Source organism: Pseudopipra pipra, chromosome 4, assembly GCF_036250125.1.
Source record: "Pseudopipra pipra isolate bDixPip1 chromosome 4, bDixPip1.hap1, whole genome shotgun sequence".
NCBI classification, from domain to species: Eukaryota; Metazoa; Chordata; class Aves; order Passeriformes; family Pipridae; genus Pseudopipra; species Pseudopipra pipra.
In genome coordinates, this window is record NC_087552.1 from 46,245,820 (window position 1) to 46,264,042 (window position 18,223).

General features: G+C 35.1%; 1 protein-coding gene across 6 annotated transcripts in view; it reads right to left on the reverse strand.

Annotated features, from left to right (window-relative positions):
- The window catches only part of TUSC3 (tumor suppressor candidate 3), a 231,598-nt gene that overhangs the window by 125,841 nt on the left and 87,534 nt on the right, over nt 1-18,223 (reverse strand). For 3 of the 6 annotated variants that reach the window (XM_064652784.1, XM_064652782.1, XM_064652786.1), the window contains 3 exons: nt 14,084-14,147; nt 6,534-6,608; nt 4,260-4,350 (listed from right to left, as the gene is read on the reverse strand). In XM_064652784.1, the coding sequence (XP_064508854.1) occupies nt 4,260-4,350; nt 6,534-6,608; nt 14,084-14,147 (230 nt within the window). The remainder of the gene's footprint in view (nt 1-4,259; nt 4,351-6,533; nt 6,609-14,083; nt 14,148-18,223) is intronic. The other 3 variants (XM_064652783.1, XM_064652781.1, XM_064652785.1) reach the window with 1 other exon arrangement.

An 18,223-nucleotide genomic window follows, 5' to 3' on the forward strand; every position in this document is an offset into this window, starting at 1 on the left:
GTTTCATCTAGTTCCCATAAAAAAGGTGAATTAGTGCAGGTATGAAAAGCCCTGCCATTGCAAAAATGGCTCTAGCACAGAGTTTTGTGTTTGCTCAGTGAGTAATTTTCATGATGACCTCCTGTGCTGTTTTCAGCTAGGGTAGAGTTAATTTCCTTCACAGTGGCTAGTGTGGGGCTATGTTTTGGATTTGTGCTGAACAGAGGGTTGATAATATAGAGATGTTTTGTTATTGCTGAGCAGTGTTTACACGGTGCCAAGGCCCTTTCTGCTTTCCACACTGCCATGTTGGTGAGGAGGTTGGGGGGTGCATGGGAGGTTGGGAGGAGACACAGCCGGGACAGGTGACCCAAACTAACCAAAGGGATATTCCACACCATATAACATCATGCTCAGAGGGGAAGGAGGAAGAATGGGGAGACATTTGTAATGATGGCATTTGTCTTCCCAAGTCACCGTTACTTGTGATGGGGCCCTGCTCTCCTGGGGATGGCTGAACACCTGCCTGCCCTTGGGAAGCAGCGTTTTGCTTTGCTTGTGTGTGCGGCTTTGGCTTTCCTTATTAAACTGTCTTTATGTCAACCCATGAGTGTTTTGGCCTTTGCCATTCCAATTCTCTCCCCGGTCCTGCTGGTGGGGGAGTGAGTGAACAGTTGTGTGTTACGTGGCTGCTGGGTGGGGTTAAACCATGAAACCTCCATTTTGTGTCACCTTTCCCATTCCAATGCTTTACCGTATAAAGGCATTTTACCAGCATATTAATTAAACAATTTTTTCCCCCAATCCTAGCCTTCAAGAAGAAAGTTCTTTGGAAGAAAGAATCAAATATGAATTGGAAAATATCTGAAGTGGATCAAAAAAATGTAAACAAAATACTACTATCCCCTCCGACATACATGCCCTCTAAAGAGGACCTTATAGATCTGTGCTCATATCTAGCACTCCTCAGGACACTTTTTTTTTTTATCACAGAAATTAACAATGACAATGGCATTACAGGGTCAAAGAAACAACGGAATGCCCAGTACTTTTATTTATGCACATTAGATGAGGAAATAGCAGTCTTTCTCCCGTTTTTGCTCTATGTTTATCCAACTCTGTTTTGATTTATCTTCACTACATGGAGGTCACTGTAGAAAAGAGGATGCACAGCAGGTTGTGTTACAGTTTCACTTTTTATTGATGCATGATGCTTCACAGAGGACTGACTTGGTTATTCAGTGCCAGAGAACAGAAACAATTTAGCACATTTGACTTTTTTTTTTTTTAAGTCGGACAGTAAAGTTGATGCTTGAGGTCATGCATACAGCATTGAAACAATTTCAGTTTTCCTTAACTGTTGCTTTAGACAAGCCAACATAAACTTCCCTTTTTCCTAACAGATCATTGGTATGCATTGCTGTTGATATTGCTAAAGGCAACACTTTACTAGCCTGAGGACAATTTATCATGTAAAGACTGATCATTCCAAGGTGAAATCTACAACCAGTGAAAGTAAAAGGACAGACGTACTTCACATCTTAAGATATATCTACACTGGGATCAACTGATGGGATATGGAACTTTTTGAAAGATCTTAAGGAATGTAGACAAAAAGATTAATGCATTTTAGCATATATGACTGAACTTAAAATGCAGGATACTAAATTAAAAGGTCCTCTTTAGTGTTTGGTGCATTCATTTCATTAAAATTCACAAGAACCATGCACAAAAATCAAATGGACTTCTCTAAAAAACACTATGAAATTGTGATGAAGATGACATGGTTGAGACCACTGAAGTGTCAAAGAATCAATAGGATATTTATTTCAAATAGCACAACAGAAAATCGGGTCAGAGCTACTCAAGAGACCAAAAGAAACATGGAAGATTTAACACTGGAAAGGACTGCATAAATAAATTACACATTTGGGAAACTATCAAATGAAATTTGATAATAGCAGAGTAAAAGGATCAGCTCTAGTGACGGTTTCCAATAATTCTACATTGAGTGAGGTTTTAAGATTGAATGATTAATTTATTTCCACGAAAACATGAAGAATCTAGGACAGATCAAGTAAGCCCAATAGATCTCTTTTACTTCTGCAGAAGTAACATGATAAAAAAAGCCCTGCATAACACTTAGCCACCTATTAAATGTTTCTCATGTATTTATACATACACAGTGTTCATTTTTTTAAACAGATTTACTTGATGGGTGTTAATGATTTGTAAGTTGTGATATTGAGTGTACTTATCTCCTTAAGACAGAATTTGGTTTATAGATCTAATAATTCCTTCATAGTGACAACATGATGTGGCACTACCTCATTTTAACAGGATTGTGATGAATCATTCTTTTCAGCACTGTCTTGGATTTCTTTTATTTCTTTCTTAACCAGGTTTAACATACTAACAGGTGCACTTCTTTTTGACGTGCATTGCATATCAAACTAAATTTCTCGAAATTACACTTTTAATAGAATTCAGAATTCCTCTTCCCCACCCCCAATTCTTGATGTCCTTTATTCTTAGCTTGGATACTATCAGAGAAGTACAAAATCTACATAGGGTTCCAACTTCTGCTAGATACATTGAAGAAAAGATGTCTAGTATTTCACTAAATACAAGATTAATTGTGGGGGGAATAAAATTATATTAAAAAAATCCACTCCACCAAATATTTACAGCAAACAGAACAGCAAGAAAAGAAGGAAAAATCATACACTACTTAAAATTAGATTTGTAAAGCTTGTAATGCATGATACTACAAGATATGTAGTAGACCTGAGCAATTAAGTCTGCAATAACATCAATGGTATCATGGTGGCATGCAAACTCACAGAGCATACTAATGTTCACAAGTTACTGTTCAACTCCAGACATCCTACATATCACACGGAAGCCAGAAAAACCCTACTGCAAACATTCACAAAAGCCATGGAAGGGCTGGAAATTGGCACAGACATATAAGCATGTTCTTAATAGGTGATATGAATATTCTTAAGAAACTAGTGAAATGAAAATGAAAGTAGTACAGCAGCCAGGTTCTATTTCGTAGCTGTTAAACTGCATAGCAGGGAACACACCAGCACCACCAACTGCCTTTTCCATTTAGTAAACTTGTTATGAGAAGAGGGAAGGGAGCTGAGACCATGGGTTGCCATTCTTTGGTAGTGCTTCTCAAATGAGCTTTGAGCTGCAGATTAAGCTCATCATTCCTGCATTTTTAAGTTTAAGATTTAAGTAGTTAATGGAAAGAATACCTCACACTTAGGAAAACTGGATCCTGTCTTTCACCCCAAGTTAGTTGAGCTAGAAGGTAATCTCGAGATGATGCTGAGAGGCCATACTGACTATCCCAGATGGCAAACTACTAAATTCTTACTGATGAAATTCTGCAGTATGATACTACTGGGCGCTTTACAGCAGAAATTCTTTCCTTAGCAGAAATTACTAAAAAGTAGGAGCACATCTTCTGCACACATTGCAAGGGGAAGAATTTCCTTGTCTTCAGTGTGATGTTATTAAATGCTAAAACTAATCTGAAGCAACTTAAACTAAATGTCAATTAATCAGCATAAAGTGATTAACCTCAGTAAACAAGAAAATGATTCTAAAGTCTCACAGTAAAAACCAATAGAACAATTGTAATGTATTAGCTCAAATGTTAGATCTAAGTTGGCTTTGCAAGGCTGAATACTTATTAGTGGAACATAACACAGAACATAAAGCTGGCTGTTTCACTAATCACAAGGCGTAATCACAGAAATCTACTTTTCTGTTTGTCAGAAAAATTACAACTCTTTAAATGACAGGTGTACATATACTTTAGAAAAACTATAACCCTTTCTCTCCTCTGTGGTGGGGCTGACAAAAAAAAAGGGTATTTTTAGTGAAAAGTCATAGCATAGCACTGCATACTGCTTTGGTATTTTTGTATTTCATCTTATGTACATCTTAGTTATAAAGATACACAAATAAATATCTAATAAAGCCTTAGAAAAGAAAGCATGTTTTCTTTTGCATTTTTCGTGGGGCACTGCATGGGTTACACATCTGTGCTCAAACCCTTTTAACTGGTATGCATTAGCAGTCATGTTTAACAACATGAGCTTTTCAGCCCTTTTTGGTTTGCTTGACTTAATCACCATTTTTCCTGCTTCTTCCACCTTCCATTGACTTCAGTGGTAAGGATTAAAGATTGTTAACCTGAAAGCTATTCTTAAACTTATACAAAGCTATTACAATCTATAAATTGAGAATTTAATGACAATTACCTGTATGGGTAGCCATGGTATTTGGAGCGAAATATCGATAACAGGAAGCTGAAGAAAAAGACCACGAGACCAAGGCCCACCAGACATATTACTGGAAATAAAATAACTTTGTTTATTAGCACATAAAACATTTAAAACTGGAATCTTCACAAAGAATATTATTTATGTCAATTATTTATAGAGAATTTTGACACAGTTAAATATAAAAATGTTACTGCCTTGAATACTGATGTCCACTATCTTCTGACAGGATTTAAAACACATATGGAAATAACATTTATGGTTATTAAGAAAAAATAACTTGTCAGGGTAAATGTACTTTCAAGAAAAAAAGAGCAGAAATTTGCAAACTAAATATATGTGTATGCAAACACCTTACTGCTGATAGAGGATTTAATAACCCTGTAAATTATACATATCAAGCAATGTAACTTCAGGTATTTACTTTTCTTTTTGGAAAAAAAAATACATTTAGAAAAATATCCCTTTAGTGATGAAATCATGTTCTCTCTAGTCAACCATCTATGGCCAAAGTAACAGCAAAGACAGCTAGTGACTACTTTATCTAGTTATTGGTGGCTAAAAATTTCACTGTTGTAAGTTCCAAGGCTGGTAGCCAAATCACTTTTTACTCTTAACTCAATAGCAATATAAATCTTCAGGTTTTGAAACTAAATAACAATGATGCAGATCTTCCGATAGCATCCTTTGAGCCTTTTCAGGCAAAGAATTAAGTAACAAGGTAAATGCTTAAATTAATAAACAAAATTTGGAAAATCTGTTGGCATCCTGTGGAATAATAGGATAAAACATCCTTTGATCGTGATAGCTTGCTTTGTTGCATGTAAATAAACATTTTTAAAAAGGGAAAATGTTACAAGTTGATGCATATAACTCAGATGCAGCTGCTCTACATTAGACGAAGTGAGCTACTCTGATTTTAAAAACTCCTCTTCTTATACTACTCCTACTTTAGCCAAACCTTTGCTATTTAATTGCAATATTCATGCTTCAAAAGTGTGCTGCCTTTGAGCAAAGGATGAGCAAACATGAATCCAAGGAAACCGACAATGACGCATTTTTTCATTAAAACTGACCATGTGGAAACTGACGCCTGTCAACTGGAATATAAAATTTCAAGTTATTTTGAGAAAACTAGCCATGTACAAACCTAATAAACACACTTCATTATAAAGAAATCACCACTCACAAATATGATTTCAAAGCACGGATGAATAAATTGGAAGCATGAACAGTGCAAGCCAGATACACAGAAAGCATTCACATAAGGGGCACAAAGAGCAAAGTCTGAATTTGTACTGCAGTCCACTTTTATTTCACTGTGTTCATGTTCACAGACCCAGATCTAAGATTATATTTCAACTATACTCATGTCATTGTCTCCTCTAACATCAGTGTTAAAGTTAGATACTGTAAAAGATATTCAGAATGAAATGATTCATCTACAGCTCATTGAAAGAGATTCTCAAATCACTACTGATTAGAGATCTCTAGCAAACATTCAACGAGTTACAAAGCATTCTAGAATGCTTTTATAGAAAATAGTTGGCCAGTCTTATCTGCAATACTGTGTATTACAGAGAAGTAGCTAAAGAACTGATCTCAAAAGAAAGGGGAGGCAGTGTAGCAAATCTGGTATCTTCCAAGTATGAGGAAGTTTGATTCTGGATAAAATATTTTCATCTTGTGTGTTTATGTAATTCACTGACAAAAAAATCTTGCAAATATTTTGAATGACAACAACATTCAGAAAAACATAAAAATTGTACTTCAGACTAAAAATCTTTAGACATTACAGATTAGGATACTATATCTACTGCTGGGTTTTCATCTTCCTCTCAAGACATGATACTGGCAAGACTATCAAGTAAAAGAATATTCAAACTCCTTTGGATGTTGTCATCTTAAATGCCTAAATTAATTTTAAAAACAATGTTTTGAAACTCTTATTCTTTAAGTCACTCACTTTCAATGTAATTCAAGAGCCAAAAAGCATTTATGCAATTCTAAGTAGTAGAGATACTACTGTGTCAACCTGTACCTTGGCTGAGTGTGCTCAGAACACTTTTTTACTGACTTCATTTGAATGTAGTTTTATCAACAGAATTTTTATGCTCTCCTCTTTTCCACCCCAAAAAAGTAAACACTGGTTTAAAGTAAAGACCTTCTGAGAACCTAATCAGATATTCACTTGTAATTTCTCAATATCTTCTAATTGTCTAAACATTGCCTTAGCTATTTAGTACAACTTACTTCTCCTTTTTCCAACATCCCCTTTGGAGGTAGCAGCTTCATTCAGGAGTACCATTCCCATGGTGATAGCAGCATCTGTATTGCCATTGTCAAGGAAAGCAGCAGGTGTGTGGGGTAGTTGAGAAAGCTACAAAGGTACATCTACAAACTAAAGCTTTCAAGTTCATAAAATGAAAGGAAGTATTTACATATAAAAACCGCATATCGCAATCTGTACTGCACCAATATGCTCACCTGTGGCAAAAATCTGTAGTAAAATTTTTCTTTGTGCATTCTAGATTAAAAAAAGGAAAGAAGGTTCAAAAAGCTTTAAAGGATAGTTGTCAAGTAGGACACACAAATTTTGGACAGCTATGGAAATAGTTATTCACCGATATTTTATAATATTCTGTATATTTGCAGTAAAGGATTTTTAAAAAATAAAAACTATAAGATCCTTCAATGCAATTGCACACAATTCATTGGTTATTTGACACAAACTGAAGCAGTTGGACTGCTTTATCTTCTTCGGCATTTAGATAAGACATTAGCTTCCTCTTTAGTGTCATATTGCTTAATAGTTTAGCAGAGAAACATCTCAGAGGCAAGTCCTCAGTCACTTTCAATGTTTTGTTGTCTCATTATAACTGTTACTAGTGTGAGCAAGTACATAACAATAAAACAATTTAACTAATCTAGCAAGATGTTAAGCCATTCACTTTATTGTTTATTTGAAACTATATAAACAAAAAAGAAGGTTACTACTGTGCATAACATCTGTTTTGAGGCAGAGAAAGCCCGAATGCCATCCTGAAGCAGGAGTGAACCATGGGTGCTATTTCAGAATCACAATTTCAGGAAATACGAACTTCACCAGTTAACAGATTCAAATAAGGTTGAAGTTTTAAGCATTACCCCAGGGCTAGGAAGCAGGATGACTATCAATGTTCATATTAATATTTTTCATTTTAGTAATGTTCAAAATTATACAAAAATGCTTAGACATCTGGAATTGCATTATGCAATTTTAATTAAGTTAAGCCTGAGCAAAAGGATTTAGAACTGTCAATGCTAACACAATCACACTTCATCAGAGATGAGCAGCCTGATTTAGGTTTGAGACTTCCAAATTTCATATACACAGAATAAGAAGAGACAAATGAAAAATACAAGATTTAAAAAAGCAAATATCGATGGTGAAAGACAATAGACAACATCAAAAACTATTATTTTTAACACCACTTCTCTGATACAGTCATCTACCTACAGTCCTAAATCAAACTCTAGTTAAAAACAGACTAGTAGCCCAAATTACCTTCCTCACACATGCACAGTGTATAAGGCTTAGGGTCACTCATGAATAAATGCTTATGTTCAAGTCTTCTGGAGGCTTGTTACTGGACTTGACAAAATTAAAAAAAAAATTGCAAAATATTGTGAAAAAAACCCAACCATGGAATCCATGATACTATGCAAACTGGGTGGGAAGGCAAAAATTACTTTCTAAAAATTTGGCCTGTCAAGATTCAGATTCATGAGCATAAGAGACCGGGAATCTTCTATGCTACTGTTATGCTTCAAGTAGGGAAAAGAATTGGAAAGAACATCATGAGAATCACTCAGTTCTCTATTTTCAGATGTTACAAAAGCATTAACATGAATTAATTGAGGCAATTGCCACAAGAAGGGTTGACAAAAAATTTCCCCCACGTATTTCTACCCTATTAAGAAAAGTCCCTAAGTTAGCATTATCTGATTACTTTATTTTGCCAATACCTCGCTTGGATTTATAGTAGTGTTTTAGTCCTGACTTTAACAGTCATGGGGAAAAAAAAACAGTCCCAGGATGTGAGGGTAAGTCACCAAATCCTCTTGGGGAAGTGTTACTTTTGCAAAGGTTTTGAACCGCTCTGTAAACGGAATTTTTCTGTGTGATTATCTCATGTAATATCAATACATAATGTGGTCCTTTGCTATTTCCCTTACCTGGTTGCTTCTGAGAAACAAACCAGCCAACCACGCACTAAAAAGCTATCTGGCAGAAACCATTTTGTAACTTAGTTCTTAATTTTTTTACCAGATCATGAGTTTAATTCACTTTTCTTACCACCAGGAATAACAGCCTCACAAAAGTAACTTGTTTGCTCTGCAACTGAGAATTCTAGCTCTGTAAACACCTGAATTATGCTGGTTTTTTCCCCTCTCTTTTGGAGCCTCACATGATTACCCCTAAAACTTCCCTCACATTGTCACTATTTTTGCTTCAGTTGTTGCTTTCTAACTTTAGTCATCATTGTTGAGCTTTCAGCCTCATTGGTTGCCTTTTACCTTCAATAATATCAGCTTCGTAGCTTCACACTGTAACACTGAGCATGGTACTTGCTGCAGCTTTCTGATGTGGAAGCAAAAATTCAACAGAGTTGTGATTTCAATACAAGTAGCTTTTTATCACAGAATACACATCTTGTTTCTATTTTTAACTCCTGTTTCTAACATTCTCCATTATGCCTTTACACTATTTTGATATTCTACAAAAGAAAACAATAGTCCTAGCTCTTAAAATAATCTTTTACAGTATTGTAATTCACTAGCAATGCAGAATGTAAAACTTTAGCAAGTTCTTACTTCGACAGTTTTTCATGTGCCAAAAATGAGATGGCATCAAAAGATGTACTTATTTTCCAGTTCCTCTTTATCTGCCTCACTATGCATTATGAAACTGTTTTGAAAACATGGGGGGAATGTGGCACTCAGATAAACCATGGCAAGCAAATGTTTTAAATTCAGATGTTCATGTTTTCTGATAAATTTATTCCACTGTAAAATTTTTTTCTGTGTAAATCCTGTTACACTTTTACATATGAAACTTCTGTTATTCCTTTTCCCAGCTGATACATGCTTATCATAAAAACTGAAAACATATTATTTAGATAGTGCTATTGAAAAGGTTTTGAATTTTGATACATGAAGAACAACAGTTTTAAAGTAGGATGAAAAAGACAGTGATCATCAAAATTTGTAAGATCATACAGAAAATGATCAGTAGTAACATAGCATAATATTTAGCCCTTGTAAAAATCAAGATGATTTTTCAGATGTATGAAAAAACCCCCATACCACCAAATCCAAAACAAAACCCAAAAATTGTATCAATAAACTCCAAAATTACAGATACCCTACTAAATGAAACCGATTGCTAGTAAATTTGGGATACTTTTTATTAGCATACTCTAATAGAAAATTTAATCACAGAACGTCCAAAAGGAAGAAAACCTGATCATTCCTACTTTTATTAATGTGATACATAATTTATAGAAAGGGTTCAGAAAGTGCATTGGCATATCTGACTTGGCTGCGCTGATCCTCATGGAGTGAGATGATCATTTTAAGGAACTTGGGGGGACAACCTAAACGTTCCAAAATCTGCCATAGACCTGTTCTGCTCACAGTATCGAAAGCCTTGGTGAGGTCGACAAAGGTTACATAGAGACCTTTGTTCTGTTCCCTACACTTCTCTTGCAGCCGTCTGAGAACAAATACCATGTCTGTGGTACTCCTGTTGGCTCTGAAACCACATTGGCTTTCAGGTAGAATTCCTTCTGCTATAGTGGATATTAGTCAATTCAAGAGTATGCTTGCCAGGATTTTGCCAGCAATGGAGAGCAGTCTTTCTGCTGTGCCTTTTGCAACCGGACGTGCCTATCTCGTATTGGCCCTTTTAGCCACCAACACCCTTTCAACAAACGTGGGTAGAGCCCTCCCAAATCTTCGTTGGCGAAGCCTAGCCATGATGATGACATAATTTATACTTTTACTTCACACAGTCCTAATTAGTAGTAAGCGAGGAAAGAAAGAAGAAGAGAAAAGAGGTTGACTAACACTCAGTTACTTTTGTGAAAAAAGTTTGGTAGTCTCATTCATAGTCTGCTGTATTTCTGCCAAGAGTACAAAATCTGGCATTAGCATTACACACATAAAGAAATGACTACCTTTTTAGTTGCAGATCATGCAGTTGCTTAATAACACATGAGCAAGAAAAACTAGAAAACATCCACTCAAGCCTGTGCTCAGTTTACTGTTACCTAAAATGGGGGGAGAGATTATCATGCACGCTTTTTTATCTTTTTTTGTTTGTTTGTTTCATTTTGGTGTAGTTTTTTGGTTGGTTGTTTTTTGTTTGTTTGAGGGTTTTGTTTGTTTAGTCTGGTTTTTTTTTTGTGCTTGGGCATGATGATTAGAACATGAGAAATTCTTTGCTGGCCCCTTACAAGGTGGGGCATACTTTGCTGATAGAGGTATTTGTCTTAACCTTTTCCTACTAATACTTAAACCACTACAATATCTGATATAATTTCAAAAATACTGATCACATTACAGGTTCTTTATCTCAACCATTTCCATTTGACTTTAATTTCTACTTACATTTGAAAAATTCAAGCAAAACATGTACTCTAGTAATTCTATTTAGGAAATATTCTCCAGCTACATGCTGTTCTCAAAAACAAGGTATTAGCCTCTTTTCACAGTAAGAGTTTTTATTTTTTTTTTTTTATATAATGGATTGAATGATAGAATCATAGAATGGTTTGGGTTTGGGAAAGGAGATCTTGAAGATCATCTACTTCCAATCCCTCTGCCATGGGCAGGGACACCTTCAACTAGACCAGGTTGCTCAGAGCCCCATCCAACCTGGCATTGAACACCTACAGGGATGGGGTATCCACAACTTCCATGGGCAACCTGTTACAACGCCTCACCATCCTCACAGTAAAGAACTTTTTCCTAATCGAAAGCTACTTGAACCCATTCCCCCTTATCCTGTTACTTGTGAATAGTCTTGCCCCACCTTGCCTGTAAGTTCCTTTCAGGTACTAGAAGGTCACAAATAGGTCACCCCGAAGCCACCTGTTTTCCAAGCTTACCCAATCCTCTCTCTTGGACTCGCTCCAACAGGTCAATGTCCTTCCTGTGTTGGGAACCCCAGAGCTGGATGCAGCACTCTGGGTGAGGTCTCACCAGAGAGGAGTAGAGGGGCTCCTTTTGATGCAGCTCAGGACACGATTGGCTTTCTGGGCTACAAGTGCACATTGCTGGCTCATTGTCCAGCCTTGCACCCACCAGCATCCCCAAGTCCTTCTCAGCTGGGCTGCTCTCAATCCATTCATCCCTCAGCCTGTGTTGGTACTGAAGGTTGTCCTGACTCAGGTGCAGCACCTTGCATTTGGCCTCGTTAGACCTCATGAGATTTTCATGGGTCCACTTCTGGAACCTGTCCAGGTCCCTCTGGATGGCATCCTGTCCTTTGGGTGTGGCAACTGCACCACTCACCTTGGTGTCATCTGCAAATTTGCTGAGGGTGCACTCGATTGTTCTACGTCATTAATTAAGATATTAATGAATTAATATAGAAACTAATGAATACAAAAAGTATGGTTGTGCAATGAAACACGTCTCATTGCTTCTTTCAATACAGTTTTGCTTCAGTTCAGGAAACAATGAGCAATGACTAATACTCCACTTATACTATTCAATTCTCAAATCATAACCATCCCAGGGGATGATTTGACAAGCCTTGAGGGTTGAGGAAGTAGCATGTTTAAGACACCAATTGCTAAATGTCTCATCTCAGTGAAGAAGGATGATTCCTAACTCAGAAGTTGAGAAAGTGGACAATAGTCTGAAAATTATCTATTTGAATCTGAATTTATGGATGAATTGTACACAATCAAGATGTATTTCAGTATTTTTTAACGGCCTGAAATCCAGTTGTACTGATAGTTAAAATAACCCTGAAGGTTCTTTCTCTTAAAACTTTCTGGCTTCAGCTATGTCAAATGGCTTTTCAAGAATTTTAGGAAGCATTACATGAGTCTTGGCACTGGAGTTCCCCTAAACTCCTTGAAATATGCATCTCACAACAGTGATGTAGCTGGAAGTTTGCATTTCAACCACTGAAATGCCAATCAAACTACATCACTTTCTTTTTTGATGCTTTTTCATTACCACAAGTGGTAATGAAGTTCACCCCTATTACCAGTCCTAGGTGGTGTCTGTGTACATACACCTGGTATGTAATCAGTAACATTGTATAGATTTTACTGAATTTAATTTTGCTTTACAAAATAATTTGAGTATCTGACTTCTTCACAAGTCCTTCTTAACCATGTCCTAATTATGCAGCTACAGCCTGGAAAAACAGCAGATTTTTATACAGATATCATCTAGTAAATGGGATAGAATCACTATCTAAAAACAAGTATAGAAATGCAATGGAAATTCACATTTTTTCATCAGAGGTATTAAAAATTCACTTTATAGAGAAACACAACATTTTATTTCAACATCTAGCAAAAAGTGACAACCTTACTACTACAAAGTAAAAAGAAGCAACCAAATGAAACATGTACATTACCAGCATAGTAATGCCTTGTTTTAAAATTCAATGCATCTTTTAAACTTTAAAGGATAAATTGAATGTACTGCTGTTTATCAATTTGGCATACTTTTTTTCTAATTCCCACATTTTCTAGCAACATTTTCTCAATAAGCAAATAATGAAGAAGTAATGTAGCAGCTAATAATTATTACCAGCATTGAAAGTATACAGAAATATTAATTTTCATGCACATTTGTCAATATTTCATGGCAAAGATTTCATTTTGAAATTTGTGTGTGACCAAAAACTCATCTCAACAGTATTGAGCCATGAAATGAAACCTTAGAGAATTCCTTTTGAAAGTGGCAATGAACAATATCACTGAAAGGATTCTTTCAGACAGCTGCATTAATGTAACTGAGATCTAGTTATTACTTTAAATTGGGAAATACTATTTTCTTTTGTTTGCTCCCCTCAGACGAAGGTATTTGTAATGGAAACTAGACTTTAAAAATGGTTAATGGCGACTAGAGTTTTTACTCAATGAATAAAGCTGATGAGAAGCAGGGTTTAAAAAATCCAGAACATATAAGCTTTTCTTACAGTTTATTAAGACATATTCACAAAAAAAAATTCATTTAACTTTTTCTGATTCAGTAAGAACGAAAGAGTAAAAGGTAAAAGTAGGTCTCAAGAGTCTTTCTGTGAGATGATGATGTCAGAACAAATGTGATTGAGTTATTTATTTCAAGAAGTAGTAGGAAACTGTCTAGATTAGGTGGGGGAAAAAAAAATCCAAGGACTACTGGAGGACAAATCATCTTCGTGCATGATTGGTAAATTTCTGTATGCTTTTCTTGTCAGTAAGAAGAAATAAAATTATTTTTTCAATGAATTTTTAACTATTATAACACAGAGTAAAAAAAGAAGAAAATTAGTTTCTGCTACGAAAAGGTAACACTGAAGGCATAAGACTAACAAAGGATATAACAAGGTACACATTAGCGAAAGGAATGCCAGGTTTACTTGGCAGTAAATAGCAACAACATTGAATATTTACTTCAACATATAGCAAGTAAGGCAAAATACAATACCTGCTCAAATGTTCAGCTATTCCCTGCCAGAGCAATTTTATTTAACATCACACTGTGCCTCATCTTGCTTTTTTTATATTCATCATCACTTTGAAGGATACTCAGCAGAAGAATAATATGTGATTCTGCAACAAACTGAGCCTGACTGCTTCCATGTATGTAACTCTGTAAAATAAAAATGAAAAACAATCCTCTTTAAAACAAAGAAATCCACTGAAAATGGCACAACTGGATATTTGAGAATAAAAGTAAAACCCATTTTGCAGAAAAATGCAGGCAGCAACAGCTAGAAATTAACAGCACAGTTTATGTATACATGTTTAGTAAAAAGGAGTGTTAAAAATAGTATATTTAGCAAAGCATGTATATACAGTGAATGCAATGTTTCAAACATTATATTATATTGGACTCTTTTTCACACTGCTGCCACTGTGGAATAAAGGACATACATTTATTTGCTTAGGAGATACAATTTTTGAGAAGGCAGGTGATGAAACCAAGGACATGCATCAGCATGGCTTTTACAAAAGTGAAAGCTGAATCCTGACTCTAAAAAAATAATTCGACTTTAGTCTTTCTCAGATTGAGATATATATAACAAGTATATTTCATTTTTCTGCAATAAGGTACAATTGTGTCCTTCAGAGATCCTAATTCATAAACCGTCTTGTTTAAATGGATGTGTTGTGACTGCAATAACAGAAGTTAATACTAAGCCTAACACAGTCTACTTCCCCCTTACCCCAAATAATTATTGTTAATGGGCTCCCTTTGTACAATTATTTTTAAAAACTTACAGTACATTAGTGAAAAGCTGTTAGAATTTATTGTTAACTAGTTATGATAGCAAAAAAGAAGCAAAAATTTGAAGGAATGCAAACATGCACAAAATGAGGGAGATTCTGTGTCTTTCTCTACTATATCAATTACAAATATTGAGTAGAGTTTGTCATACTATTCTATGTGAAATTAAATATGTCCATGTTCTCAAAGTATTATTTACACATATTCTTCTTAGGCACAGATACAATTTTCACCCCAACTAAATAGAAAGAAAAATGCTCACATCTATAAAGGTAAAGAAACGGGAAACTTTTTGCCCTCCTTATGGATGCAGGGTTTTGTTTATTTTTTCACTCATACATGTTGCTTTAATTAATTTTATTCTGAATAATTCTGGTGGAATACCATCCTTGTCATGATTCAGAACAATTCAGATTTTAAATACTCTAATGCTTTGAAATACAAAAGAATGCCTTTTTCCACAGTAGTTAAGCTCTGATTGATGTGGTGTCAGATCATGTATTTCATAAGACATTATAGAAGTTTTTACTCAGTAGATGGTTATCTATTGCTTTCAGAATTCAATCATATTATGCTCATTCAAATAACCAATCAAAGCTAAACCAGCCAAGACCTTCATGTATCTAAAGATTCCATCTCTCAGAGGTATCTTTTTTCTTTAACAAGATAAAAATCACTTATCTCAGAAGAATATCTCATTGCAGTATAATACGACAGTGAGCCAAATTGTATTTCTTGGGTTTTTTTGCATGACTCCTTATCAATCTCACTAAGGCTAAATATACCTATATATATACATAGGTATATACACACACACACATATATATAACACAAAGGAAGAATATTTCAGATTAATAAAAATTAATGACAAAGTTAAAATGCTTGATACATTGTGTACTCTGACTCAGACATGATCACAGTTCTGTGAATAGTGACCTTCTGTCATTATTTCTCACACATCTAAAGCAATATATATACACACAGGCTTACATACAAACTTGCAGGATCTGGATTCAAGCATGCCTAACAAACAATAAACACCTATTTCTTTGATCATGGCACAAAGTTATAGTCTAAAGCTTACAGTGATTATAATATATATACTGTATTTGTTATTACAATGTGAACTGAAATAAAAAATGAGCCTTTCATCAGGAAAGTGCAACAGGGTTTAGTAGCCCTATTTAGTTATTAAATACCTATATGCATTTATACATCATCACTACTAGTCTTTCTCTACACACATGCTAAATTGAATGAAAACACACATTGGGAACTAAAGACATATACTCTATGTTGAAGAGGTATTATTATTATTATCACTGATTAATAAAACTGGTTGTCACAGGACTACCAGGATTATAAATGCCTTATGTATTTGCAAAACATTTAGATGAGAGATGACATTTTTATTCATACACTTTTATACTTTGCTAAAGTAAATTACTTTTCTCTTCGTCTTATGGTAGCAATTTAATTCACTGTAACACCACTGAAGGAACAGAATCCAAAGTTTGCACATAAAAACATATACATGCAGACACTATATGGAGAAATCATTACTTTCCTCAAAACAATTTGCTGACATTATATTGTTTAGCTTTCTTCCTAACAGAGGTGAAGAGCCTCACCTCCAAAAAAGGAAAATTTTATGCTACTGCTTCTGATGACAAAAATCTGTCCCACACTGGGGAGGAAGAACATTTTAGGTTCTAGTCTTCATCACCCAGCATAGTAACTTTATTTAAAAATATCACTCAAGTTTGTGTGACTTCTGGTTTCACTTGGAAATAATAAATAATTACAAATAATTTTTAAATGAAATAGCACAGTTTCATAACCCTGTAGCTGCCAAACCCATACAGTAATGATGTTTTTTAAAATGCCAGCTAATATGCTCTCAACTCTGAAAATTTCTCAGTAGCTATTCAGACTTGATGATCAAAGTTTGCAGTAAACTGTTCACAATACTGTCCATGCAGACTACTTACAATACAAAGCTGAAATGCCACAAAAAAAGACTAAAAGTTATAGAAAAACTAATTAGATGGTTACCGTTTTTTTAATCATATTCTGATTAAAAAAACTTAAGGCAAGTTTTTATGTGTTACAGAAGTAGTATAGAGATTTAATGTAATGCTCTAGCAGGGTTGGTATCAGAATAATATAAGGTTTCAACTGTTGGAAAGACATTCTCAGAAATTTCTCATTAGAATAACAGAATCATAGAATGGTCTGGGTTGGAAGGGACCTTTAAAGACCATATAGTCCAATCCCCCTGCAGTGAGCAGGGACATCTTCAACTAGATCAGGTTGCTCAGAGAGCTGCCCAACCTGATCTTGAGCATTTCCAGGGATGGGGGATCTATCACTTCCCTGGGCAACCTATGTCAGCATCTCGCCGCCCTCATGATAAAAAGTTTCTTCCTCATATCTAGTCTAAATCTATCTTCTTTTAGTTTAAAACTATTACCCTTTGTCCTTTAAAACAGGTGTAAAATGTCTGTCCCCATCTTTCTAATACGATCTCTTTAAGTACTGCAAGTCTGCAATAAGGTCCCCCTGGAGGCTTCTCTCCTAATTCATTAAGATAGGTAATCGCTATGATAAAATCCTAAAAAGAACAAGAAATTTAGAGTAGAATATCTTTCCCTGCCTGTTGGTTAAATTAACAAAGTAATTAGTTTTATTACATGATGTAAAATATTCATTTTTATATCAGGATTTGACCAGTCTCTTTAAAGATAAAAGTCTTTAAGAAGACAAAATAATGAAAAGAAAGACAGCCTCATTATCACAATTAATTAGGTGACAGATAAGAGTCCTAGCTGCCAACTGATACTCAGCATAATGAACTAGATACAGTTTATTTGCAAATATGAAACTTGAGCCAACCAAACTAAAACCTAAAACAAAAAAACCCTGACTAGAAGACCTGAACCAGAGACTGTAATTTGAAAACTAGCTGATGAATATGAATTTCTGGCTAAATGTCTCATAGGGATTAATGCTGTAATCATATTTCTTTAAATGTAAGTTGCTAAAGGCATAGCCTTGCTTGCAAGGAGGTGGATGTTCTTTGATTTAGTTCTAGAAATGTTACATGTACATTAAAAACCTAGTAAGAGACAATTGTTATATACCTGCTCTGCTTCCAGAGAGGGGACAGAAATGGCTAAAAGCAAAGTGAGTAGCCACCTTAAAGACAAAAACCAAGCTTCATCTTTGTTTGAGTGGCAAGAGATCTCAGATTAACAGGAAGAGTTTACCAGTTCAAAGCTACTTTGTTAAAATATTAAATAAAGCAGATGTTTACTGTCCAGTATTGACATTTTAACTCTTAACTTCCCTGTGCTTTTACAAGTGTCCTTAGGTAGATTTTTTTTTTAAAGTTAACTAGCAATAAATCTGTGTGTGACCAATAGAGTCCTCGAACT